This window comes from Hypanus sabinus, chromosome 28 (genome assembly GCF_030144855.1).
Source record: "Hypanus sabinus isolate sHypSab1 chromosome 28, sHypSab1.hap1, whole genome shotgun sequence".
Classification (NCBI taxonomy): Eukaryota; Metazoa; Chordata; class Chondrichthyes; order Myliobatiformes; family Dasyatidae; genus Hypanus; species Hypanus sabinus.
Genome location: NC_082733.1, coordinates 44,992,264 through 45,019,161, shown reverse-complemented (window position 1 = coordinate 45,019,161; position 26,898 = coordinate 44,992,264). Strand labels below are relative to the sequence as shown.

Sequence of the window (26,898 nt, the reverse complement as noted above, 5' to 3'; positions counted from 1 at the left end):
TGGCACCGTGGTTCAGGGAGCCATTCAAGAGGGGGAGAGAAGGGAAATGTGGCGGTAATTGGGGATAGTATAGTCAAGGAAATAGACAAAGTTCTCTGTTGCAGGGATAGAGCATCCTGAAGACTGTGCTGCCTGCCTGGTGTCTGGGTTCAGGACGTCTTATCTGACCTATGGTGGGAGGGGAAATATCCAGTTGTCATGGTCCATGTGGGTATCAATTACATAGCAGAACAAGGAAAGAGGTTCTGCAGAAGGAATTTGAGCAGCTCGGGACTAAATTGTAAAGCAGAACCAAAAAGGTGGTAATATCTGGACTACTACCTGAACCACATGCAAATTGGCAGAGGGTGAAGAAGATTAGAGAGTTAAATGCGTGGCTCAAGGATCAGTGTGGGAGAAGCGGGTTTGAATTCATGGGAAATTGGCACCAGTGTTGGGGAAGGAGAGAGCTGTACCAATGGGAAGGGCTCCACCTGAACCGGGATGGGATGTGGGTCCTTGCGAATCGCATAACTAGGGCTGTGGATAGGGCTTTAAACTAAATGTTAGGGGGTGGGTTCAACAGATTGGAGAAGTATGGATAAAGATGAAGAAAGCAAAAGATTAAAAAAAAAGTAAGGGAAGAAAAGTCAAGTGCAAAAGCACAATGAGTGTAAAGGCACTGTATCTGAATGCCCGTAGTATTTGAAACAATGTCGGTGAACTTGCGGCACAAATCAGTGCAAAGAGGTATGATAGGCAGGAAGGTGGGGTAGTGCTCTTAATTTAGGATGAGATCTAGACAATAGTGGGACACAATATAAGATCAAAGGAGCAGAATGTTGAATCAATCTGGGTAGAGATAAGGAGTAGTGAAGGGGAAAAAAATCACTGGTGGAAGTTGTCTATTGGCCACCAAATAATAACTACAGTGGGACAGGCAATGAACAAATATCTGAAGCATGTAAGAATGGAACAGCAGTTATCACGGAGCACGTTGCTGAAACTACAAGGGAACGTGATATCTTAGATCTGGTCCTGTGCAACGAGACAGGTAAAATTAGTGATCTTGTTCAGGATCCTTTTGGATAGAATGATCACAGTATGAGTGAGTGTCTTATACAAATGGAGAGTGCAATAGTTCAATCTAAAACCAGTGTATCATGCCTAAACAGTGGAGACTACAATGGGATGAGGGAGGGTTTGGCTACTGTAGACCAGGAAGACAGGCTATGTGGTAGGAATGTTGAGGAACAGCAGAAGACTTTCAAAGAGATTTTTCACGGTGCTCAACAAAAGTATATTCCAGTTATAAGCCAGGACAGTAAGGGTGGGGAGAGGCAGCCTTGGATAACTAAGGAAATAAAAGAAGGCTTCAAACTAAAACCCCTTGCATATGTGGGAAAGTGGAAGATTGGGAAAACTTTTAAAAAGCTACAAAGAATCACTAAGCGAGTAATAAAGAAAGGGAAGCTAGATTATGAAAATAAATTAGTACAAAATATAAAAACAGTAAAATTTTCCGTAATTGTACAAAGCGGGACAGGGTGGCTAAAGTGAATGTCGGTCCTTTGGAGGACGAGAAGGGGGGGATTGATACTGGGTAATGAGGAGTGGTCACCCATCCCATTTTCCACATAATCTCTGGATTGCTGCCTGTGCCATGCGCCATGAGGATGATGTAGCAGATGAATGCGTGGCTGAGTAACTGGTGCAGGGGGTAGTGGTTCAGAATCATGGATTATTGAGATCTCTTTTGGGGGGAGTCTTGTCCTTGGGTTCGAGTTTGGCCATTAGGAACTGATGCAGGAGGGAGACACACACATGGCTGTAGCTGTAGCTGCGCTCTCCACTCTCATCCATGCCAAATCCCCCAGGAGATCATAGAAACGCCTGATAATTTAGTTGGCTCCAAAATATATTCTTATAAGGGAAATTTCAAGCTGCCATCAATTGCAGTTCAGAAGTATATTTAAAGGAATATCTAGTTGTTTTGTAAACTGCAAGATGCCGTCGTCAGTCATCTTGCTGGAACAATAGAACAGGAAAATAGCATTGATGTGGAACTTAAAATTTTGTTGAAAGACTGGCCATTCTTAGGGGCTGTTTGATCGATTCCTATTGCATTCAGGAAAACAATGCTGGAGATACTAAGAAATCAGGTATGATTTGTTGCAAGAGAAAAGCTTATTAATGTTTCGGGTGCAAGGCCCTTCTTCAGAACTGGGAAAGCGAGCAAACAAATTAATTTTAAGTAGCAAAGAAGGTGTATGGTATTTTTAATCTCTGTCATGATGAGTTCGAAATTCATACGGGAAAACACACTATTGCAATCTATTGAATCCATTCTTGAAGTCTACAGAAGCGGGATATCTATCTCAACACACATACAATGGAGGAGGAACTCAGCAGATCAGACAGCAGCTTTGGAAGAAAGCGGACATTCGGCCTTTTTTTGCAGAGGCCTTTCATCGGGATTATTGATGAGGAGTCTCAGCCTGAAACGTTGACTGCTGATTTTCCTCCATAGACGCTGCTTGATCTGCTGAGTTCCTTCAGTATTTTTTGTGTGTTTGATCCGTTCTGCGGGTCCAGGTAGCAATGGTAGTTCATTTTTACCAGAGTGCACCGCGCACTGGAATGTGCTCTAGTCATGTAGTGGGCAGTCGGCCAGGGTAGGGGGCAGTAGAGAGCCGGAAGTGTTGGTGTGGCGGAAGTGGGCAGCGTCGGCCGGGAGGATGATTAAGGCGATCCTGATATTTAACAACCATGGCAAACCGCGGCTCAGCCGTTTCTATCAGCACTTTGTGAGTGACCGGGACCGGGGCCCGCTGCCGACATACCCAGAGCACTCGCTCTCACAGCCATCAGACGTGGCGCGTCCCCGCGGTATAACCTCCTGCGCAGTGGAAATGCTTTGCCTCCATCACCCGCTGTGACTGGCTCCACTGACAGGGTAGTTAGATACTGCTTGCGGTTGGAAAATAGAGTGTTTCAGAGACTTGAACAGGAAGGGACCGAGGGTCAGGTGGGATTAGCTTGGGCGACACAATATGTGTGTGTGTGTGTGGGGGGGGGGGTGCTGTTCTGTGCATATACCTTAGTATTCGCTTTTCATTTGATATCAACAATCCGTCAATGATTTACACCAGGGTTTCCCAACCCGAAGTCCACAGATCCCTCGGCCAGTGGTAAGGGGGTCCCATAAAAAAGGTAGGAACCTCTAGTTTAGGCGACAGTATAGATGTTTGCACTTGATGAAGGATCCAGCAGTGTGGTTGATAGCGAGGAAGACAGGTTAGATTACAGAAACCAACCAGTGGGTCGGGTGAATGGACAAAGAATGGGAAATGGAGTTGATGTAGAAAGGTTGTATTTTGTGGGGGATGAACTGGAAACTTTACAATCCCTCTTTTCTCTATTGGCTCCTCCCACTTCCTTCAAACCAAAGGTGTGGGCAGCGTTTTGTGTTGCTCAGGGTTTCTAGCATCTTGTGTTTACAGCTGTAGGTGAGACGCACCTGGAGTTCTGGCTGCCCACTGTAGGGGTGATATTAAACTGAAAAGATGCACAGGGATATACAGCGACTGGAGGGCATGTTATAACGACTGGTGGAGACGGTGTTTCTTGGAGCTTAAGAGGCTGAGGGATGAGCTTATAGAGGTAAACAAGGAGCATAGAACATCGAAGAATACAGCACAGGACAGCCCCTTTGACCAATACCAAACTAATTATTGTTTCCTTATATCCCTTCTGCCTGTCCATTCTCTCCCATTGACGTGTGAGTCTCACAGCCTCTTGAACTCCTCTAGCAAATCTGCTCCTGGCGGAACATTCCGGGTACTCATTACTTCCGAGCATCTCCTTTGAACAATGAACTTTCCCCTCTTGCCGTAAATGCATGCCCTCTGGTATCAGACATTTCAATCCTGGGAAAAGGTTAATGGTTGTTTCCAGATGTGGCCTAACTAGAGATGTATAAATCTGCTATTTCCTGTCTCTTGAAATCATTGTCTAGACCAGTGAAGGAAAGTGTGCTGTCAGTTTCCACGTACACGGTTACCACCTTGTACACCTGTTCAGCCCATTTCCACATACACCGTTACTACACTGTGCACCTGTTCAGCCCATTTCCACATACACCGTTACTACACTGTACACCTGTTCAGCCCGTTTCCACATACACCGTTACTACACTGTACACCTGTTCAGCCCGTTTCCACGTACACCGTTACTACACTGTACACCTGTTCAGCCCGTTTCCACGTACACCGTTACTATACTGTACACCTGTTCAGCCCATTTCCACGTGCACCATTACCACACTGTACACCTGTTCAGCCCGTTTCCATGTACACCGTTACTACACTGTACACCTGTTCAGCCCGTTTCCACATACACCGTTACTATACTGTACACCTGTTCAGCCCATTTCCACGTACACTGTTACCACACTGTACACCTGTTCAGCCCGTTTCCACGTACACCGTTACTACACTGTACACCTGTTCAGCCCGTTTCCACATACACCGTTACCACCCTGACAATCTGAGCAGCCAGTTTCATGTACACTGTTACAACCCTGTACCCCTGCTCAGCCTGTTTCCGTGTACAGAATCAAGTTTATTATCACCAGCATGTGGTGTGATATTTGTTAACTCAGCAGCAGTTCAATGCAATACATAATACAGAAGAAAAAAAATAAAAATAATAATAAGTAAATCAATTACAGTATACGTATATTGAATAGATTTAAAAATATGCAAAAAAACAGAAGTACTGTATATTTAAAAAAAAAATGAGGTCGTGTCCAAGGGTTCAGTGTTCATTTAGGAACCGGACGGCAGAGGGGAAGAAGCTGTTCCTGAATCGCTGAGTGTGTGCCTTTAGGCTCCTGTACCTCCTCCCTGATGGCAGAGGGGAAGGAGCTGTTCCTGAATCGCTGAGTGTGTGCCTTCAGGCTTCTGTACCTCCTTCCTGATACTGAGTGCCAGGTTGTTGCTGCAACACTACTACACTAGCTGGTATATCTCACTCCTGTATGCCCTCTAGTCACCACCTGAGATTCGACCAACAATGGTTTTACCATCAGTGAATTTATGGATGGTATTTAAGCCACACAGTCATGTGTACAGAGAGAGTAGAACAGTGGGCTAAGCACACCCCCCCCCCCCCCAAGGTGTGCCAGTGAGAAGGAGATATTATCACCAATCTGCACAGATTGTGGTCTTCCGTTTAGGAAGTCAAGAATCCAGTTGCAGAGGGAGATACAGAAGACCAGGTTCTACAACTTCTCAATCAGGATTAATTGCTGAGCTATAGTCGATGAACAGCATCCTGACATAGGTGTTTGTGTTGTCCAGGTGGTTTAAGGCTGAGTGAAGAACCATTGAGATTGCGTCTGCTGTTGACCTATTGTGGCAATAGGCAAATTGCAGTGGGTCCAGGTCCTTGCTGAGGTGGCAGTTCAGTCTAGTCATGAACACCCTCTCAAAGCATTTCATCATTGTCAATGTTATGCTTTTAACACCCTGTGTACCTGTTCCACCAATTTCCATACACACAGTCACCACCCTCTACACCTGTTCTGCCAGTTTCCATACACACCGCCACAACCCTGTACGCCCGTGCGGTCAGTTTCCATACACACCGCCACAACCCTGTACGCCCGTGCGGTCAGTTTCCATACACACAGTCACCACCCGGTACGCCCGTGTGGTCAGTTTCCATACACACAGTCACAACCCTGTACGCCCGTGTGGTCAGTTTCCATACACACCGTCACCATCCTGTACGCCCGTGCGGTCAGTTTCCATACACACCGCCACCACCCTGTACGCCCGTGTGTCAGTTTCCATACACACTGTCACCACCCGGTACGCCCGTGCGGTCAGTTTCCATACACACAGTCACCAGCCTGTACTTCCGTGCGGTCAGTTTCCATACACACCGCCACAACCCTGTACGCCCGTGCGTCAGTTTCCATACGCACAGTCACCAGCCTGTGTGCCCGTGTGGTCAGTTTCCATACACACCGTCACCAGCCTGTACGTCCGTGTGGTCAGTTTCCATACACACCGTCACCAGCCTGTACGCCCGTGCGGTCAGTTTCCATACACACAGTCACCAGCCTGTACTTCCGTGCGGTCAGTTTCCATACACACCGCCACAACACTGTACGCCCGTGCGGTCAGTTTCCATACACACAGTCACCACCCTGTACGCCCGTGCGGTCAGTTTCCATACACACCGTCACCACCCTGTACGCCCGTGCGGTCAGTTTCCATACACACAGTCACCACCCGGTACGCCCGTGCGGTCAGTTTCCATGCACACCGCCACAACCCTGTACGCCCGTGTGTCAGTTTCCATACACACCGTCACCACCCTGTACGCCCGTGCGGTCAGTTTCCACATACACCGCCACAACCCTGTACGCCCGTGCGGTCAGTTTCCATACACACTGCCACAACCCTGTACGCCCGTGCGGTCAGTTTCCATACACACAGTCACCACCCTGTATGCCCGTGCGGTCAGTTTCCATACACACCGCCACAACCCTGTACGCCCGTGCGTCAGTTTCCATACACACAGTCACCAGCCTGTACGTCCGTGCGGTCAGTTTCCGTACACACAGTCACCACCCTGTACGCCCGTGCGGTCAGTTTCCATACACACTGTCACCACTCTGTACGCCCGTGTGGTCAGTTTCCATATATACCGTCACCACCCTGTACGCCCGTGCGTCAGTTTCCATACAGACTGTCACCACCCTGTACGTCCGTGCGGTCAGTTTCCATACACACCGTCACCACCCTGTACGCCCGTGCGGTCAGTTTCCATACACACAGTCACCACCCGGTACGCCCGTGCGGTCAGTTTCCATACACACCGCCACAACCCTGTACGCCCGTGCGGTCAGTTTCCATACACACCGTCACCACCCTGTACGCCCGTGCGGTCAGTTTCCATACACACAGTCACCACCCTGTACGCCCGTGCGGTCAGTTTCCATACACACAGTCACCACCCTGTACGCCCGTGCGGTCAGTTTCCATACACACAGTCACCACCCTGTATGCCCGTGCGGTCAGTTTCCATGCACACCGCCACAAACCTGTACGCCCGTGCGGTCAGTTTCCATACACACAGTCACCACCCTGTACGCCCGTGCGGTCAGTTTCCATACACACCGTCACCACCCTGTACGCCCGTGCGGTCAGTTTCCATACACACAGTCACCACACTGTACGCCCGTGCGGTCAGTTTCCATACACACAGTCACCACCCTGTACGCCTGTGCGGTCAGTTTCCATACACACAGTCACCACCCTGTACGCCCGTGCGGTCAGTTTCCATACACACAGTCACCACCCTGTACGCCCGTGCGGTCAGTTTCCATACACACAGTCACCACCCTGTACGCCCGTGCGGTCAGTTTCCATACACACCGTCACCACCCTGTACGCCCGTGCGGTCAGTTTCCATACACACTGTCACCACCCGGTACGCCAGTGTGTCAGTTTCCATACACACAGTCACCAGCCTGTACTTCCGTGCGGTCAGTTTCCATACACACCGCCACAACCCTGTACGCCCGTGCGTCAGTTTCCATACACACAGTCACCAGCCTGTACATCCGTGCGGTCAGTTTCCGTACACACAGTCACCACCCTGTACGCCCGTGCGGTCAGTTTCCATACACACCGTCACCACCCTGTACGCCCGTGTGGTCAGTTTCCATACACACAGTCACCAGCCTGTACGTCCGTGCGGTCAGTTTCCGTACACACAGTCACCAACCTGTACGCCCGTGCGGTCAGTTTCCATACACACCGTCACCACCCTGTACGCCCGTGTGGTCAGTTTCCATACACACCGTCACCAGCCTGTACGTCCGTGCGGTCAGTTTCCGTACACACAGTCACCACCCTGTACGCCCGTGCGGTCAGTTTCCATACACACAGTCACCACCCTGTACGCCCGTGCGGTCAGTTTCCATACACACCGTCACCACTCTGTACGCCCGTGCGGTCAGTTTCCATACACACAGTCACCACCCGGTACGCCCGTGCGGTCAGTTTCCATGCACACCGCCACAACCCTGTACGCCCGTGTGTCAGTTTCCATACACACCGTCACCACCCTGTACGCCCGTGCGGTCAGTTTCCACATACACCGTCACCACCCTGTACGTCCGTGCGGTCAGTTTCCATACACACAGTCACCACCCTGTACACCCGTGCGGTCAGTTTCCATGCACACCGCCACAACCCTGTACGTCCGTGCGTCAGTTTCCATACACACCGTCACCACCCCGTACGCCCGTGCGGTCAGTTTCCATACACACTGTCACCACCCTGTACACCCGTGCGGTCAGTTTCCATACACACCGTCACCAGCCTGTACGCCCGTGCGGTCAGTTTCCATACACACTGTCACCACCCTGTACGCCCGTGCGGTCAGTTTCCATACACACAGTCACCACCCTGTACGCCCGTGCGGTCAGTTTCCACATACACCGTCACTACTCTGTACGCCCGTGCGGTCAGTTTCCATACACACCGTCACCACCCTGTACGCCCGTGCGGTCAGTTTCCATACACACCGTCACCACCCTGTACGCCCGTGCGGTCAGTTTCCATACACACCGCCACAACCCTGTACGCCCGTGCGGTCAGTTTCCATACACACTGTCACCACCCTGTACGCCCGTGCGGTCAGTTTCCATACACACCGTCACCACTCTGTACGCCCGTGCGGTCAGTTTCCATGCACACCGCCACAACCCTGTACGCCCGTGTGTCAGTTTCCATACACACAGTCACCACCCTGTACGCCCGTGCGGTCAGTTTCCATACACACCGTCACCACCCTGTACGCCCGTGCGGTCAGTTTCCATGCACACCGTCACCACCCGGTACGCCCGTGCGGTCAGTTCCCATACACACAGTCACCAGCCTCTACACCCGTGCGGTCAGTTTCCATACACACTGTCACCACCCGGTACGCCCGTGCGGTCAGTTTCCATACACACTGTCAACACCCTGTACGCCCGTGCGGTCAGTTTCCATACACACCGTCACCACCCTGTACGCCCGTGCGGTCAGTTTCCATACACACAGTCACCAGCCTCTACACCTGTTCTGCCAGTTTCCATACACACTGTCACCACCCTGTGTGCCCGTGTGGTCAGTTTCCATACACACTGTCACCACCCTGTACGCCTGTGCGGTCAGTTTCCACATCCACACCGTCACCACCCTGTATGCCCGTGCGGTCAGTTTCCATACACACAGTCACCACCCTGTACGCCCGTGCGGTCAGTTTCCACATACACCGTCACCACCCTGTACGTCCGTGCGGTCAGTTTCCATACACACAGTCACCACCCTGTACACCCGTGCGGTCAGTTTCCATGCACACTGCCACAACCCTGTACGCCCGTGCGTCAGTTTCCATACACACTGTCACCACCCTATACGTCCGTGCGGTCAGTTTCCATACACACCGTCACCACCCTGTACGCCCGTGCGGTCAGTTTCCATACACACAGTCACCACCCGGTACGCCCGTGCGGTCAGTTTCCATACACACCGCCACAACCCTGTACGCCCGTGCGGTCAGTTTCCATACACACAGTCACCACCCTGTATGCCCGTGTGGTCAGTTTCCATACACACAGTCACCACCCGGTACGCCCGTGCGGTCAGTTTCCATACACACCGTCACCACCCTGTACGCCCGTGTGGTCAGTTTCCATACACACAGTCACCACCCGGTACGCCCGTGCGGTCAGTTTCCATACACACAGTCACCACCCTGTACGCCCGTGCGGTCAGTTTCCATACACACCGTCACCACCCTGTACGCCCGTGCTGTCAGTTTCCATACACACAGTCACAACCCTGTACGCCCGTGCGGTCAGTTTCCATACACACTGCCACAACCCTGTACGCCCGTGCGGTCAGTTTCCACATCCACACCGTCACCACCCGGTACGCCCGTGCAGTCAGTTTCCACATCCACACAGTCACCACCCGGTACGCCCGTGCGGTCAGTTTCCACATCCACACAGTCACCACCCGGTACGCCCGTGCGGTCAGTTTCCACATCCACACCGCCACAACCCTGTACGCCCGTGCGGTCAGTTTCCATACACACTGTCACCACCCTGTACGCACGTGCTGTCAGTTTCCACATACACCGTCACCACCCTGTACGCCAGTGCGGTCAGTTTCCACATCCACACCGTCACCTTCCATACACACTGTCACCACTCTGTACGCCCGTGCGGTCAGTTTCCATACACACCGCCACAACCCTGTACGCCCGTGCGGTCAGTTTCCATACACACAGTCACCACCCTGTATGCCCGTGTGGTTAGTTTCCATACACACAGTCACCACCCGGTACGCCCGTGCGGTCAGTTTCCATACACACCGTCACCACCCTGTACGCCCGTGCGGTCAGTTTCCATACACACAGTCACCACCCGGTACGCCCGTGCGGTCAGTTTCCATACACACAGTCACCACCCTGTACGCCCGTGCGGTCAGTTTCCATACACACCGTCACCACCCTGTACGCCCGTGCAGTCAGTTTCCATACACACAGTCACAACCCTGTACGCCCGTGCGGTCAGTTTCCATACACACTGCCACAACCCTGTACGCCCGTGCGGTCAGTTTCCACATCCACACCGTCACCACCCGGTACGCCCGTGCAGTCAGTTTCCACATCCACACAGTCACCACCCGGTACGCCCGTGCGGTCAGTTTCCACATCCACACAGTCACCACCCGGTACGCCCGTGCGGTCAGTTTCCACATCCACACCGCCACAACCCTGTACGCCCGTGCGTCAGTTTCCATACACACTGTCACCACCCTGTACGTCCGTGCGGTCAGTTTCCACATACACCGTCACCACCCTGTACGCCCGTGCGGTCAGTTTCCATACACACTGTCACCACTCTGTACGCCCGTGCGGTCAGTTTCCATACATACCGTCACCACCCTGTACGCCCGTGCGTCAGTTTCCATACACACTGTCACCACCCTATACGTCCGTGCGGTCAGTTTCCATACACACCGTCACCACCCTGTACGCCCGTGCGGTCAGTTTCCATACACACAGTCACCACCCTGTACGCCCGTGCGGTCAGTTTCCACATACACCGTCACTACTCTGTACGCCCGTGCGGTCAGTTTCCATACACACAGTCACCACCCTGTACGCCCGTGTGGTCAGTTTCCATACACACCGTCACCACCCTGTACGCCCGTGCGGTCAGTTTCCATACACACCGTCACCACCCTGTACGCCCGTGCGGTCAGTTTCCATACACAGCGCCACAACCCTGTACGCCCGTGCGGTCAGTTTCCATACACACTGTCACCACCCTGTACGCCCGTGCGGTCAGTTTCCATACACACCGTCACCACCCTGTACGCCCGTGCGGTCAGTTTCCATGCACACCGCCACAACCCTGTACGCCCGTGTGTCAGTTTCCATACACACCGTCACCACCCTGTACGCCCGTGCGGTCAGTTTCCATTCACACCGTCACCACCCTGTACGCCCGTGCGGTCAGTTTCCATGCACACCGCCACAACCCTGTACGCCCGTGCGGTCAGTTTCCATACACACTGTCACCACCCGGTACGCCCGTGCGGTCAGTTTCCATACACACAGTCACCAGCCTCTACACCCGTGCGGTCAGTTTCCATACACACTGTCACCACCCGGTACGCCCGTGCGGTCAGTTTCCATACACACAGTCACCACCCTGTACGCCCGTGCGGTCAGTTTCCATACACACAGTCACCACCCTGTACGCCCGTGCGGTCAGTTTCCATACACACAGTCACCACCCTGTACGCCCGTGCGGTCAGTTTCCATACACACAGTCACCACCCTGTACGCCCGTGCGGTCAGTTTCCATACACACAGTCACCACCCTGTACGCCCGTGCGGTCAGTTTCCATACACACCGTCACCACCCTGTACGCCCGTGCGGTCAGTTTCCATACACACTGTCACCACCCGGTACGCCAGTGTGTCAGTTTCCATACACACAGTCACCAGCCTGTACTTCCGTGCGGTCAGTTTCCATACACACCGCCACAACCCTGTACGCCCGTGCGTCAGTTTCCATACACACAGTCACCAGCCTGTACATCCGTGCGGTCAGTTTCCGTACACACAGTCACCACCCTGTACGCCCGTGCGGTCAGTTTCCATACACACCGTCACCACCCTGTACGCCCGTGTGGTCAGTTTCCATACACACAGTCACCAGCCTGTACGTCCGTGCGGTCAGTTTCCGTACACACAGTCACCAACCTGTACGCCCGTGCGGTCAGTTTCCATACACACCGTCACCACCCTGTACGCCCGTGTGGTCAGTTTCCATACACACCGTCACCAGCCTGTACGTCCGTGCGGTCAGTTTCCGTACACACAGTCACCACCCTGTACGCCCGTGCGGTCAGTTTCCATACACACAGTCACCACCCTGTACGCCCGTGCGGTCAGTTTCCATACACACCGTCACCACTCTGTACGCCCGTGCGGTCAGTTTCCATACACACAGTCACCACCCGGTACGCCCGTGCGGTCAGTTTCCATGCACACCGCCACAACCCTGTACGCCCGTGTGTCAGTTTCCATACACACCGTCACCACCCTGTACGCCCGTGCGGTCAGTTTCCACATACACCGTCACCACCCTGTACGTCCGTGCGGTCAGTTTCCATACACACAGTCACCACCCTGTACACCCGTGCGGTCAGTTTCCATGCACACCGCCACAACCCTGTACGTCCGTGCGTCAGTTTCCATACACACCGTCACCACCCCGTACGCCCGTGCGGTCAGTTTCCATACACACTGTCACCACCCTGTACACCCGTGCGGTCAGTTTCCATACACACAGTCACCACCCTGTACGCCCGTGCGGTCAGTTTCCACATACACCGTCACTACTCTGTACGCCCGTGCGGTCAGTTTCCATACACACCGTCACCACCCTGTACGCCCGTGCGGTCAGTTTCCATACACACCGTCACCACCCTGTACGCCCGTGCGGTCAGTTTCCATACACACCGCCACAACCCTGTACGCCCGTGCGGTCAGTTTCCATACACACTGTCACCACCCTGTACGCCCGTGCGGTCAGTTTCCATACACACCGTCACCACTCTGTACGCCCGTGCGGTCAGTTTCCATGCACACCGCCACAACCCTGTACGCCCGTGTGTCAGTTTCCATACACACAGTCACCACCCTGTACGCCCGTGCGGTCAGTTTCCATACACACCGTCACCACCCTGTACGCCCGTGCGGTCAGTTTCCATGCACACCGTCACCACCCGGTAAGCCCGTGCGGTCAGTTCCCATACACACAGTCACCAGCCTCTACACCCGTGCGGTCAGTTTCCATACACACTGTCACCACCCGGTACGCCCGTGCGGTCAGTTTCCATACACACTGTCAACACCCTGTACGCCCGTGCGGTCAGTTTCCATACACACCGTCACCACCCTGTACGCCCGTGCGGTCAGTTTCCATACACACAGTCACCAGCCTCTACACCTGTTCTGCCAGTTTCCATACACACTGTCACCACCCTGTGTGCCCGTGTGGTCAGTTTCCATACACACTGTCACCACCCTGTACGCCTGTGCGGTCAGTTTCCACATCCACACCGTCACCACCCTGTACGCCCGTGCGGTCAGTTTCCATACACACAGTCACCACCCTGTACGCCCGTGCGGTCAGTTTCCATACACACAGTCACCACCCTGTACGCCCGTGCGGTCAGTTTCCATACACACCGTCACCACTCTGTACGCCCGTGCGGTCAGTTTCCATACACACAGTCACCACCCGGTACGCCCGTGCGGTCAGTTTCCATGCACACCGCCACAACCCTGTACGCCCGTGTGTCAGTTTCCATACACACCGTCACCACCCTGTACGCCCGTGCGGTCAGTTTCCACATACACCGTCACCACCCTGTACGTCCGTGCGGTCAGTTTCCATACACACAGTCACCACCCTGTACACCCGTGCGGTCAGTTTCCATGCACACCGCCACAACCCTGTACGTCCGTGCGTCAGTTTCCATACACACCGTCACCACCCCGTACGCCCGTGCGGTCAGTTTCCATACACACTGTCACCACCCTGTACACCCGTGCGGTCAGTTTCCATACACACAGTCACCACCCTGTACGCCCGTGCGGTCAGTTTCCACATACACCGTCACTACTCTGTACGCCCGTGCGGTCAGTTTCCATACACACCGTCACCACCCTGTACGCCCGTGCGGTCAGTTTCCATACACACCGTCACCACCCTGTACGCCCGTGCGGTCAGTTTCCATACACACCGCCACAACCCTGTACGCCCGTGCGGTCAGTTTCCATACACACTGTCACCACCCTGTACGCCCGTGCGGTCAGTTTCCATACACACCGTCACCACTCTGTACGCCCGTGCGGTCAGTTTCCATGCACACCGCCACAACCCTGTACGCCCGTGTGTCAGTTTCCATACACACAGTCACCACCCTGTACGCCCGTGCGGTCAGTTTCCATACACACCGTCACCACCCTGTACGCCCGTGCGGTCAGTTTCCATGCACACCGTCACCACCCGGTAAGCCCGTGCGGTCAGTTCCCATACACACAGTCACCAGCCTCTACACCCGTGCGGTCAGTTTCCATACACACTGTCACCACCCGGTACGCCCGTGCGGTCAGTTTCCATACACACTGTCAACACCCTGTACGCCCGTGCGGTCAGTTTCCATACACACCGTCACCACCCTGTACGCCCGTGCGGTCAGTTTCCATACACACAGTCACCAGCCTCTACACCTGTTCTGCCAGTTTCCATACACACTGTCACCACCCTGTGTGCCCGTGTGGTCAGTTTCCATACACACTGTCACCACCCTGTACGCCTGTGCGGTCAGTTTCCACATCCACACCGTCACCACCCTGTACGCCCGTGCGGTCAGTTTCCATACACACAGTCACCACCCTGTACGCCCGTGCGGTCAGTTTCCACATACACTGTCACCACCCTGTACGTCCGTGCGGTCAGTTTCCATACACACAGTCACCACCCTGTACACCCGTGCGGTCAGTTTCCATGCACACTGCCACAACCCTGTACGCCCGTGCGTCAGTTTCCATACACACTGTCACCACCCTATACGTCCGTGCGGTCAGTTTCCATACACACCGTCACCACCCTGTACGCCCGTGCGGTCAGTTTCCATACACACAGTCACCACCCGGTACGCCCGTGCGGTCAGTTTCCATACACACCGCCACAACCCTGTACGCCCGTGCGGTCAGTTTCCATACACACAGTCACCACCCTGTATGCCCGTGTGGTCAGTTTCCATACACACAGTCACCACCCGGTACGCCCGTGCGGTCAGTTTCCATACACACCGTCACCACCCTGTACGCCCGTGTGGTCAGTTTCCATACACACAGTCACCACCCGGTACGCCCGTGCGGTCAGTTTCCATACACACAGTCACCACCCTGTACGCCCGTGCGGTCAGTTTCCATACACACCGTCACCACCCTGTACGCCCGTGCAGTCAGTTTCCATACACACAGTCACAACCCTGTACGCCCGTGCGGTCAGTTTCCATACACACTGCCACAACCCTGTACGCCCGTGCGGTCAGTTTCCACATCCACACCGTCACCACCCGGTACGCCCGTGCAGTCAGTTTCCACATCCACACAGTCACCACCCGGTACGCCCGTGCGGTCAGTTTCCACATCCACACAGTCACCACCCGGTACGCCCGTGCGGTCAGTTTCCACATCCACACCGCCACAACCCTGTACGCCCGTGCGGTCAGTTTCCATACACACTGTCACCACCCTGTACGCACGTGCTGTCAGTTTCCACATACACCGTCACCACCCTGTACGCCAGTGCGGTCAGTTTCCACATCCACACCGTCACCTTCCATACACACTGTCACCACTCTGTACGCCCGTGCGGTCAGTTTCCATACACACCGCCACAACCCTGTACGCCCGTGCGGTCAGTTTCCATACACACAGTCACCACCCTGTATGCCCGTGTGGTTAGTTTCCATACACACAGTCACCACCCGGTACGCCCGTGCGGTCAGTTTCCATACACACCGTCACCACCCTGTACGCCCGTGCGGTCAGTTTCCATACACACAGTCACCACCCGGTACGCCCGTGCGGTCAGTTTCCATACACACAGTCACCACCCTGTACGCCCGTGCGGTCAGTTTCCATACACACCGTCACCACCCTGTACGCCCGTGCAGTCAGTTTCCATACACACAGTCACAACCCTGTACGCCCGTGCGGTCAGTTTCCATACACACTGCCACAACCCTGTACGCCCGTGCGGTCAGTTTCCACATCCACACCGTCACCACCCGGTACGCCCGTGCAGTCAGTTTCCACATCCACACAGTCACCACCCGGTACGCCCGTGCGGTCAGTTTCCACATCCACACAGTCACCACCCGGTACGCCCGTGCGGTCAGTTTCCACATCCACACCGCCACAACCCTGTACGCCCGTGCGTCAGTTTCCATACACACTGTCACCACCCTGTACGTCCGTGCGGTCAGTTTCCACATACACCGTCACCACCCTGTACGCCCGTGCGGTCAGTTTCCATACACACTGTCACCACTCTGTACGCCCGTGCGGTCAGTTTCCATACATACCGTCACCACCCTGTACGCCCGTGCGTCAGTTTCCATACACACTGTCACCACCCTATACGTCCGTGCGGTCAGTTTCCATACACACCGTCACCACCCTGTACGCCCGTGCGGTCAGTTTCCATACACACAGTCACCACCCTGTACGCCCGTGCGGTCAGTTTCCACATACACCGTCACTACTCTGTACGCCCGTGCGGTCAGTTTCCATACACACAGTCACCACCCTGTACGCCCGTGTGGTCAGTTTCCATACACACCGTCACCACCCTGTACGCCCGTGCGGTCAGTTTCCATACACACCGTCACCACCCTGTACGCCCGTGCGGTCAGTTTCCATACACAGCGCCACAACCCTGTACGCCCGTGCGGTCAGTTTCCATACACACTGTCACCACCCTGTACGCCCGTGCGGTCAGTTTCCATACACACCGTCACCACCCTGTACGCCCGTGCGGTCAGTTTCCATGCACACCGCCACAACCCTGTACGCCCGTGTGTCAGTTTCCATACACACCGTCACCACCCTGTACGCCCGTGCGGTCAGTTTCCATTCACACCGTCACCACCCTGTACGCCCGTGCGGTCAGTTTCCATGCACACCGCCACAACCCTGTACGCCCGTGCGGTCAGTTTCCATACACACTGTCACCACCCGGTACGCCCGTGCGGTCAGTTTCCATACACACTGTCAACACCCTGTACGCCCGTGCGGTCAGTTTCCATACATACCGTCACCACCCTGTACGCCCGTGCGGTCAGTTTCCATACACACAGTCACCAGCCTCTACACCTGTTCTGCCAGTTTCCATACACACTGTCACCACCCTGTGTGCCCGTGTGGTCAGTTTCCATACACACTGTCACCACCCTGTACGCCCGTGCGGTCAGTTTCCACATACACACAGTCACCACCCTGTACGCCCGTGCGGTCAGTTTCCACATCCACACCGTCACCACCCTGTACGCCCGTGCGGTCAGTTTCCACATACACCGTCACCACCCTGTACGTCCGTGCGGTCAGTTTCCATACACACAGTCACTACCCTGTACACCCGTGCGGTCAGTTTCCATGCACACCGCCACAACCCTGTACGTCCGTGCGTCAGTTTCCATACACACCGTCACCACCCTGTACGCCCGTGCGGTCAGTTTCCATACATACCGTCACCACCCTGTACGCCCGTGCGTCAGTTTCCATATACACCGTCACCACCCTGTACGTCCGTGCGGTCAGTTTCCATACACACTGTCACCACCCTGTACGCCCGTGCGGTCAGTTTCCATACATACCGTCACCACCCTGTACGCCCGTGCGTCAGTTTCCATACACACTGTCACCACCCTGTACGCCCGTGCGGTCAGTTTCCATACACACCGTCACCACCCTGTACGCCCGTGCGGTCAGTTTCCATGCACACCGCCACAACCCTGTACGCCCGTGTGTCAGTTTCCATACACACAGTCACCAACCTGTACGCCCGTGCGGTCAGTTTCCATACACACCGTCACCACCCTGTACGCCCGTGCGGTCAGTTTCCATGCACACCGCCACAACCCTGTACGCCCGTGCGGTCAGTTTCCATACACACTGTCACCACCCGGTACGCCCGTGCGGTCAGTTTCCATACACACAGTCACCAGCCTCTACACCCGTGCGGTCAGTGTCCATACACACTGTCACCACCCGGTACGCCCGTGCGGTCAGTTTCCATACACACTGTCAACACCCTGTACGCCCGTGCGGTCAGTTTCCATACACACCGTCACCACCCTGTACGCCCGTGCGGTCAGTTTCCATACACACAGTCACCAGCCTCTACACCTGTTCTGCCAGTTTCCATACACACTGTCACCACCCTGTGTGCCCGTGTGGTCAGTTTCCATACACACTGTCACCACCCTGTACGCCCGTGCGGTCAGTTTCCACATCCACACCGTCACCACCCTGTACGCCCGTGCGGTCAGTTTCCATACACACAGTCACCACCCTGTACGCCCGTGCAGTCAGTTTCCACATACACCGTCACCACCCTGTACGTCCGTGCGGTCAGTTTCCATACACACAGTCACCACCCTGTACACCCGTGCGGTCAGTTTCCATGCACACCGCCACAACCCTGTACGTCCGTGCGTCAGTTTCCATACACACCGTCACCACCCTGTACGCCCGTGCGGTCAGTTTCCATACATACCGTCACCACCCTGTACGCCCGTGCGTCAGTTTCCATATACACCGTCACCACCCTGTACGTCCGTGCGGTCAGTTTCCATACACACTGTCACCACCCTGTACGCCCGTGCGGTCAGTTTCCATACATACCGTCACCACCCTGTACGCCCGTGCGTCAGTTTCCATACACACTGTCACCACCCTGTACGTCCGTGCGGTCAGTTTCCACATACACCGTCACCACCCTGTACGCCCGTGCGGTCAGTTTCCACATACACCGTCACCACCCTGTACGCCCGTGCGGTCAGTTTCCATACACACTGTCACCACTCTGTACGCCCGTGCGGTCAGTTTCCATACATACCGTCACCACCCTGTACGCCCGTGCGTCAGTTTCCATACACACTGTCACCACCCTATACGTCCGTGCGGTCAGTTTCCATACACACCGTCACCACCCTGTACGCCCGTGCGGTCAGTTTCCATACACACAGTCACCACCCGGTACGCCCGTGCGGTCAGTTTCCATACACACCGCCACAACCCTGTACGCCCGTGCGGTCAGTTTCCATACACACAGTCACCACCCTGTATGCCCGTGTGGTCAGTTTCCATACACACAGTCACCACCCGGTACGCCCGTGCGGTCAGTTTCCATACACACCGTCACCACCCTGTACGCCCGTGCGGTCAGTTTCCATACACACCGTCACCACCCTGTACGCCCGTGCGGTCAGTTTCCATACACACAGTCACCACCCGGTACGCCCGTGCGGTCAGTTTCCATACACACAGTCACCACCCTGTACGCCCGTGCGGTCAGTTTCCATACACACCGTCACCACCCTGTACGCCCGTGCAGTCAGTTTCCATACACACAGTCACAACCCTGTACGCCCGTGCGGTCAGTTTCCATACACACTGCCACAACCCTGTACGCCCGTGCGGTCAGTTTCCACATCCACACCGTCACCACCCGGTACGCCCGTGCAGTCAGTTTCCACATCCACACAGTCACCACCCGGTACGCCCGTGCGGTCAGTTTCCACATCCACACAGTCACCACCCGGTACGCCCGTGCGGTCAGTTTCCATACATACCGTCACCACCCTGTACGCCCGAGCGTCAGTTTCCATATACACCGTCACCACCCTGTACGTCCGTGCGGTCAGTTTCCATACACACTGTCACCACCCTGTACGCCCGTGCGGTCAGTTTCCATACATACCGTCACCACCCTGTACGCCCGTGCGTCAGTTTCCATACACACTGTCACCACCCTGTACGTCCGTGCGGTCAGTTTCCACATACACCGTCACCACCCTGTACGCCCGTGCGGTCAGTTTCCACATACACCGTCACCACCCTGTACGCCCGTGCGGTCAGTTTCCATACACACTGTCACCACTCTGTACGCCCGTGCGGTCAGTTTCCATCCATACCGTCACCACCCTGTACGCCCGTGCGTCAGTTTCCATACACACCGTCACCACCCTGTACGCCCGTGCGGTCAGTTTCCACATACACCGTCACCACCCTGTACGCCCGTGCGGTCAGTTTCCATACACACTGTCACCACTCTGTACGCCCGTGCGGTCAGTTTCCATACATACCGTCACCACCCTGTACGCCCGTGCGTCAGTTTCCATACACACTGTCACCACCCTATACGTCCGTGCGGTCAGTTTCCATACACACCGTCACCACCCTGTACGCCCGTGCGGTCAGTTTCCATACACACAGTCACCACCCGGTACGCCCGTGCGGTCAGTTTCCATACACACTGCCACAACAATGTACGCCCGTGCGGTCAGTTTCCATACACACAGTCACCACCCTGTATGCCCGTGTGGTCAGTTTCCATACACACAGTCACCACCCGGTACGCCCGTGCGGTCAGTTTCCATACACACCGTCACCACCCTGTACGCCCGTGCGGTCAGTTTCCATACATACCGTCACCACCCTGTACGCCCGTGCGTCAGTTTCCATATACACCGTCACCACCCTGTACGTCCGTGCGGTCAGTTTCCATACACACTGTCACCACCCTGTACGCCCGTGCGGTCAGTTTCCATACATACCGTCACCACCCTGTACGCCCGTGCGTCAGTTTCCATACACACTGTCACCACCCTGTACGTCCGTGCGGTCAGTTTCCACATACACCGTCACCACCCTGTACGCCCGTGCGGTCAGTTTCCATACACACCGTCACCACCCTGTACGCCCGTGCGGTCAGTTTCCATACACACAGTCACCACCCGGTACGCCCGTGCGGTCAGTTTCCATACACACAGTCACCACCCTGTACGCCCGTGCGGTCAGTTTCCATACACACCGTCACCACCCTGTACGCCCGTGCGGTCAGTTTCCATACACACAGTCACAACCCTGTACGCCCGTGCGGTCAGTTTCCATACACACTGCCACAGCCCTGTACGCCCGTGCGGTCAGTTTCCACATCCACACCGTCACCACCCGGTACGCCCGTGCAGTCAGTTTCCACATCCACACAGTCACCACCCGGTACGCCCGTGCGGTCAGTTTCCACATCCACACAGTCACCACCCGGTACGCCCGTGCGGTCAGTTTCCACATCCACACCGCCACAACCCTGTACGCCCGTGCGGTCAGTTTCCATACACACTGTCACCACCCTGTACGCACGTGCTGTCAGTTTCCACATACACCGTCACCACCCTGTACGCCCGTGCGGTCAGTTTCCACATCCACACCGTCACCTTCCATACACACTGTCACCACTCTGTACGCCCGTGCGGTCAGTTTCCATACACACAGTCACCACTCTGTACGCCCGTGCGGTCAGTTTCCATACACACCGTCACCACCCTGTACACCCGTGCGGTCAGTTTCCATACACACAGTCACCACCCGGTACGCCCGTGCGGTCAGTTTCCATACACACCGCCACAACCCTGTACGCCCGTGCGGTCAGTTTCCATACACACAGTCACCACCCTGTATGCCCGTGTGGTCAGTTTCCATACACACAGTCACCACCCGGTACGCCCGTGCGGTCAGTTTCCATACACACCGTCACCACCCTGTACGCCCGTGCGGTCAGTTTCCATACACACAGTCACCACCCGGTACGCCCGTGCGGTCAGTTTCCATACACACAGTCACCACCCTGTACGCCCGTGCGGTCAGTTTCCATACACACCGTCACCACCCTGTACGCCCGTGCAGTCAGTTTCCATACACACAGTCACAACCCTGTACGCCCGTGCGGTCAGTTTCCATACACACTGCCACAACCCTGTACGCCCGTGCGGTCAGTTTCCACATCCACACCGTCACCACCCGGTACGCCCGTGCGGTCAGTTTCCACATCCACACAGTCACCACCCGGTACGCCCGTGCGGTCAGTTTCCATACACACCGCCACAACCCTGTACGCCCGTGCGGTCAGTTTCCATACACACAGTCACCACCCTGTATGCTCGTGTGGTCAGTTTCCATACACACAGTCACCACCCGGTACGCCCGTGCGGTCAGTTTCCATACACACCGTCACCACCCTGTACGCCCGTGCGGTCAGTTTCCATACACACAGTCACCACCCGGTACGCCCGTGCGGTCAGTTTCCATACACACAGTCACCACCCTGTACGCCCGTGCGGTCAGTTTCCATACACACCGTCACCACCCTGTACGCCCGTGCGGTCAGTTTCCATACACACAGTCACAACCCTGTACGCCCGTGCGGTCAGTTTCCATACACACTGCCACAACCCTGTACGCCCGTGCGGTCAGTTTCCACATCCACACCGTCACCACCCGGTACGCCCGTGCAGTCAGTTTCCACATCCACACAGTCACCACCCGGTACGCCCGTGCGGTCAGTTTCCACATCCACACAGTCACCACCCGGTACGCCCGTGCGGTCAGTTTCCACATCCACACCGCCACAACCCTGTACGCCCGTGCGTCAGTTTCCATACACACTGTCACCACCCTGTACGTCCATGCGGTCAGTTTCCACATACACCGTCACCACCCTGTACGCCCGTGCGGTCAGTTTCCATACACACTGTCACCACTCTGTACGCCCGTGCGGTCAGTTTCCATACATACCGTCACCACCCTGTACGCCCGTGCGTCAGTTTCCATACACACTGTCACCACCCTATACGTCCGTGCGGTCAGTTTCCATACACACCGTCACCACCCTGTACGCCCGTGCGGTCAGTTTCCATACACACAGTCACCACCCTGTACGCCCGTGCGGTCAGTTTCCACATACACCGTCACTACTCTGTACGCCCGTGCGGTCAGTTTCCATACACACAGTCACCACCCTGTACGCCCGTGCGGTCAGTTTCCATACACACCGTCACCACCCTGTACGCCCGTGCGGTCAGTTTCCATACACACCGTCACCACCCTGTACGCCCGTGCGGTCAGTTTCCATACACACCGCCACAACCCTGTACGCCCGTGCGGTCAGTTTCCATACACACTGTCACCACCCGGTACGCCCGTGCGGTCAGTTTCCATACACACCGTCACCACCCTGTACGCCCGTGCGGTCAGTTTCCATGCACACCGCCACAACCCTGTACGCCCGTGTGTCAGTTTCCATACACACAGTCACCACCCTGTACGCCCGTGCGGTCAGTTTCCATACGCACCGTCACCACCCTGTACGCCCGTGCGGTCAGTTTCCATGCACACCGCCACAACCCTGTACGCCCGTGCGGTCAGTTTCCATACACACTGTCACCACCCGGTACGCCCGTGCGGTCAGTTTCCATACACACAGTCACCACCCTGTACGCCCGTGCGGTCAGTTTCCATACACACAGTCACCAGCCTCTACACCTGTTCTGCCAGTTTCCATACACACTGTCACCACCCTGTGTGCCCGTGTGGTCAGTTTCCATACACACTGTCACCACCCTGTACGCCCGTGCGGTCAGTTTCCACATACACACAGTCACCACCCTGTACGCCCGTGCGGTCAGTTTCCACATCCACACCGTCACCACCCTGTACGCCCGTGCGGTCAGTTTCCATACACACAGTCACCACCCTGTACACCCGTGCGGTCAGTTTCCATGCACACCGCCACAACCCTGTACGTCCGTGCGTCAGTTTCCATACACACCGTCACCACCCTGTACGCCCGTGCGGTCAGTTTCCATACATACCGTCACCACCCTGTACGCCCGTGCGTCAGTTTCCATATACACCGTCACCACCCTGTACGTCCGTGCGGTCAGTTTCCATACACACTGTCACCACTCTGTACGCCCGTGCGGTCAGTTTCCATACATACCGTCACCACCCTGTACGCCCGTGCGTCAGTTTCCATACACACTGTCACCACCCTATACGCCCGTGCGTCAGTTTCCATACACACCGCCACAACCCTGTACGCCTGTGCGGTCAGTTTCCATACACACAGTCACCACCCTGTATGCCCGTGCGGTCAGTTTCCATACACACAGTCACCACCCGGTACGCCCGTGCGGTCAGTTTCCATACACACCGTCACCACCCTGTACGCCCGTGCGGTCAGTTTCCATACACACAGTCACCACCCGGTACGCCCGTGCGGTCAGTTTCCATACACACAGTCACCACCCTGTACGCCCGTGCGGTCAGTTTCCATACATACCGTCACCACCCTGTACGCCCGTGCGTCAGTTTCCATACACACTGTCACCACCCTGTACGTCCGTGCGGTCAGTTTCCACATACACCGTCACCACCCTGTACGCCCGTGCGGTCAGTTTCCATACACACTGTCACCACTCTGTACGCCCGTGCGGTCAGTTTCCATACATACCGTCACCACCCTGTACGCCCGTGCGTCAGTTTCCATACACACTGTCACCACCCTATACGCCCGTGCGTCAGTTTCCATACACACCGCCACAACCCTGTACGCCTGTGCGGTCAGTTTCCATACACACAGTCACCACCCTGTATGCCCGTGTGGTCAGTTTCCATACACACAGTCACCACCCGGTACGCCCGTGCGGTCAGTTTCCATACACACCGTCACCACCCTGTACGCCCGTGCGGTCAGTTTCCATACACACAGTCACCACCCGGTACGCCCGTGCGGTCAGTTTCCATACACACAGTCACCACCCTGTACGCCCGTGCGGTCAGTTTCCATACACACCGTCACCACCCTGTACGCCCGTGCAGTCAGTTTCCATACACACAGTCACAACCCTGTACGCCCGTGCGGTCAGTTTCCATACACACTGCCACAACCCTGTACGCCCGTGCGGTCAGTTTCCACATCCACACCGTCACCACCCGGTACGCCCGTGCGCTCAGTTTCCACATCCACACCGCCACAACCCTGTACGCCCGTGCGGTCAGTTTCCATACACACTGTCACCACCCTGTACGCACGTGCTGTCAGTTTCCACATACACCGTCACCACCCTGTACGCCCGTGCGGTCAGTTTCCACATCCACACCGTCACCTTCCATACACACTGTCACCACTCTGTACGCCCGTGCGGTCAGTTTCCATACACACAGTCACCACTCTGTACGCCCGTGCGGTCAGTTTCCATACACACAGTCACCACTCTGTACGCCCGTGCGGTCAGTTTCCATACACACCGTCACCACCCTGTACGCCCGTGCGGTCAGTTTCCATACACACAGTCACCACCCGGTACGCCCGTGCGGTCAGTTTCCATACACACCGCCACAACCCTGTACGCCCGTGCGGTCAGTTTCCATACACACAGTCACCACCCTGTATGCCCGTGTGGTCAGTTTCCATACACACAGTCACCACCCGGTACGCCCGTGCGGTCAGTTTCCATACACACCGTCACCACCCTGTACGCCCGTGCGGTCAGTTTCCATACACACAGTCACCACCCGGTACGCCCGTGCGGTCAGTTTCCATACACACCGTCACCACCCTGTACGCCCGTGCAGTCAGTTTCCATACACACAGTCACAACCCTGTACGCCCGTGCGGTCAGTTTCCATACACACTGCCACAACCCTGTACGCCCGTGCGGTCAGTTTCCACATCCACATCGTCACCACCCGGTACGCCCGTGCAGTCAGTTTCCACATCCACACAGTCACCACCCGGTACGCCCGTGCGGTCAGTTTCCACATCCACACAGTCACCACCCGGTACGCCCGTGCGGTCAGTTTCCACATCCACACTGCCACAACCCTGTACGCCCGTGCGGTCAGTTTCCATACACACTGTCACCACCCTGTACGCCCGTGCTGTCAGTTTCCACATACACACAGTCACCACCCGGTACGCCCGTGCTGTCAGTTTCCACATCCACACCGTCACCACCCTGTACGCCCGTGCTGTCAGTTTCCACATACACCGTCACCACCCTGTACGCCCGTGCGGTCAGTTTCCACATCCACACCGTCACCTTCCATACACACTGTCACCACTCTGTACGCCCGTGCGGTCAGTTTCCATACACACAGTCACAACCCTGTACGCCCGTGCGGTCAGTTTCCATACACACAGTCACAACCCTGTACGCCCGTGCGGTCAGTTTCCATACACACAGTCACAACCCTGTACACCCGTGCGGTCAGTTTCTGAGTGTCGATGGCTCGGATCTCATCTCCCCCTGTACGTCATTGCCTTTAACTCTACTTTTACATTTGTTTTCCTACATTGCATCACCTCACTCCACCATCGTGTGAGTGAGGAAGGAGAAGGCTGGGTCGGTAAGTTTACTGATGACACGAATGCTGGCAGTGTTGTGGACGGTGTAGAAGGTTGATGTAGGTTACAGTGGGATGTTGGTGGGATGCAGAGCTGGGCTGAATAGTGGCCGATGGAGTTCAATCTGAAAAGTGTGAAGTGATACCTTTTGCAAGGTCAAGTATGAAGGCAGAATGCAGGGATAAAGGCAGGGTTCTGAGCAGTGTGGAGGAGCGGACGGGCCTGGGACCCTTAGGTCCCCTAGAGTTGTCAAGCAAGCTGAAAGTGGGGCTAGGAAT

The 26,898-nt window shown here is 55.6% G+C and overlaps 1 protein-coding gene across 1 annotated transcript in view; it reads left to right on the top strand.

The window, feature by feature from the left end:
• The window catches only part of LOC132382328 (uncharacterized), a 188,536-nt gene that overhangs the window by 45,468 nt on the left and 116,170 nt on the right, over window positions 1–26,898 (top strand). Inside the window, exon 7 of the mRNA XM_059952456.1 lies at window positions 2,631–2,786. Coding sequence (XP_059808439.1) covers window positions 2,631–2,786 — 156 coding nt within the window. The remainder of the gene's footprint in view (window positions 1–2,630; window positions 2,787–26,898) is intronic.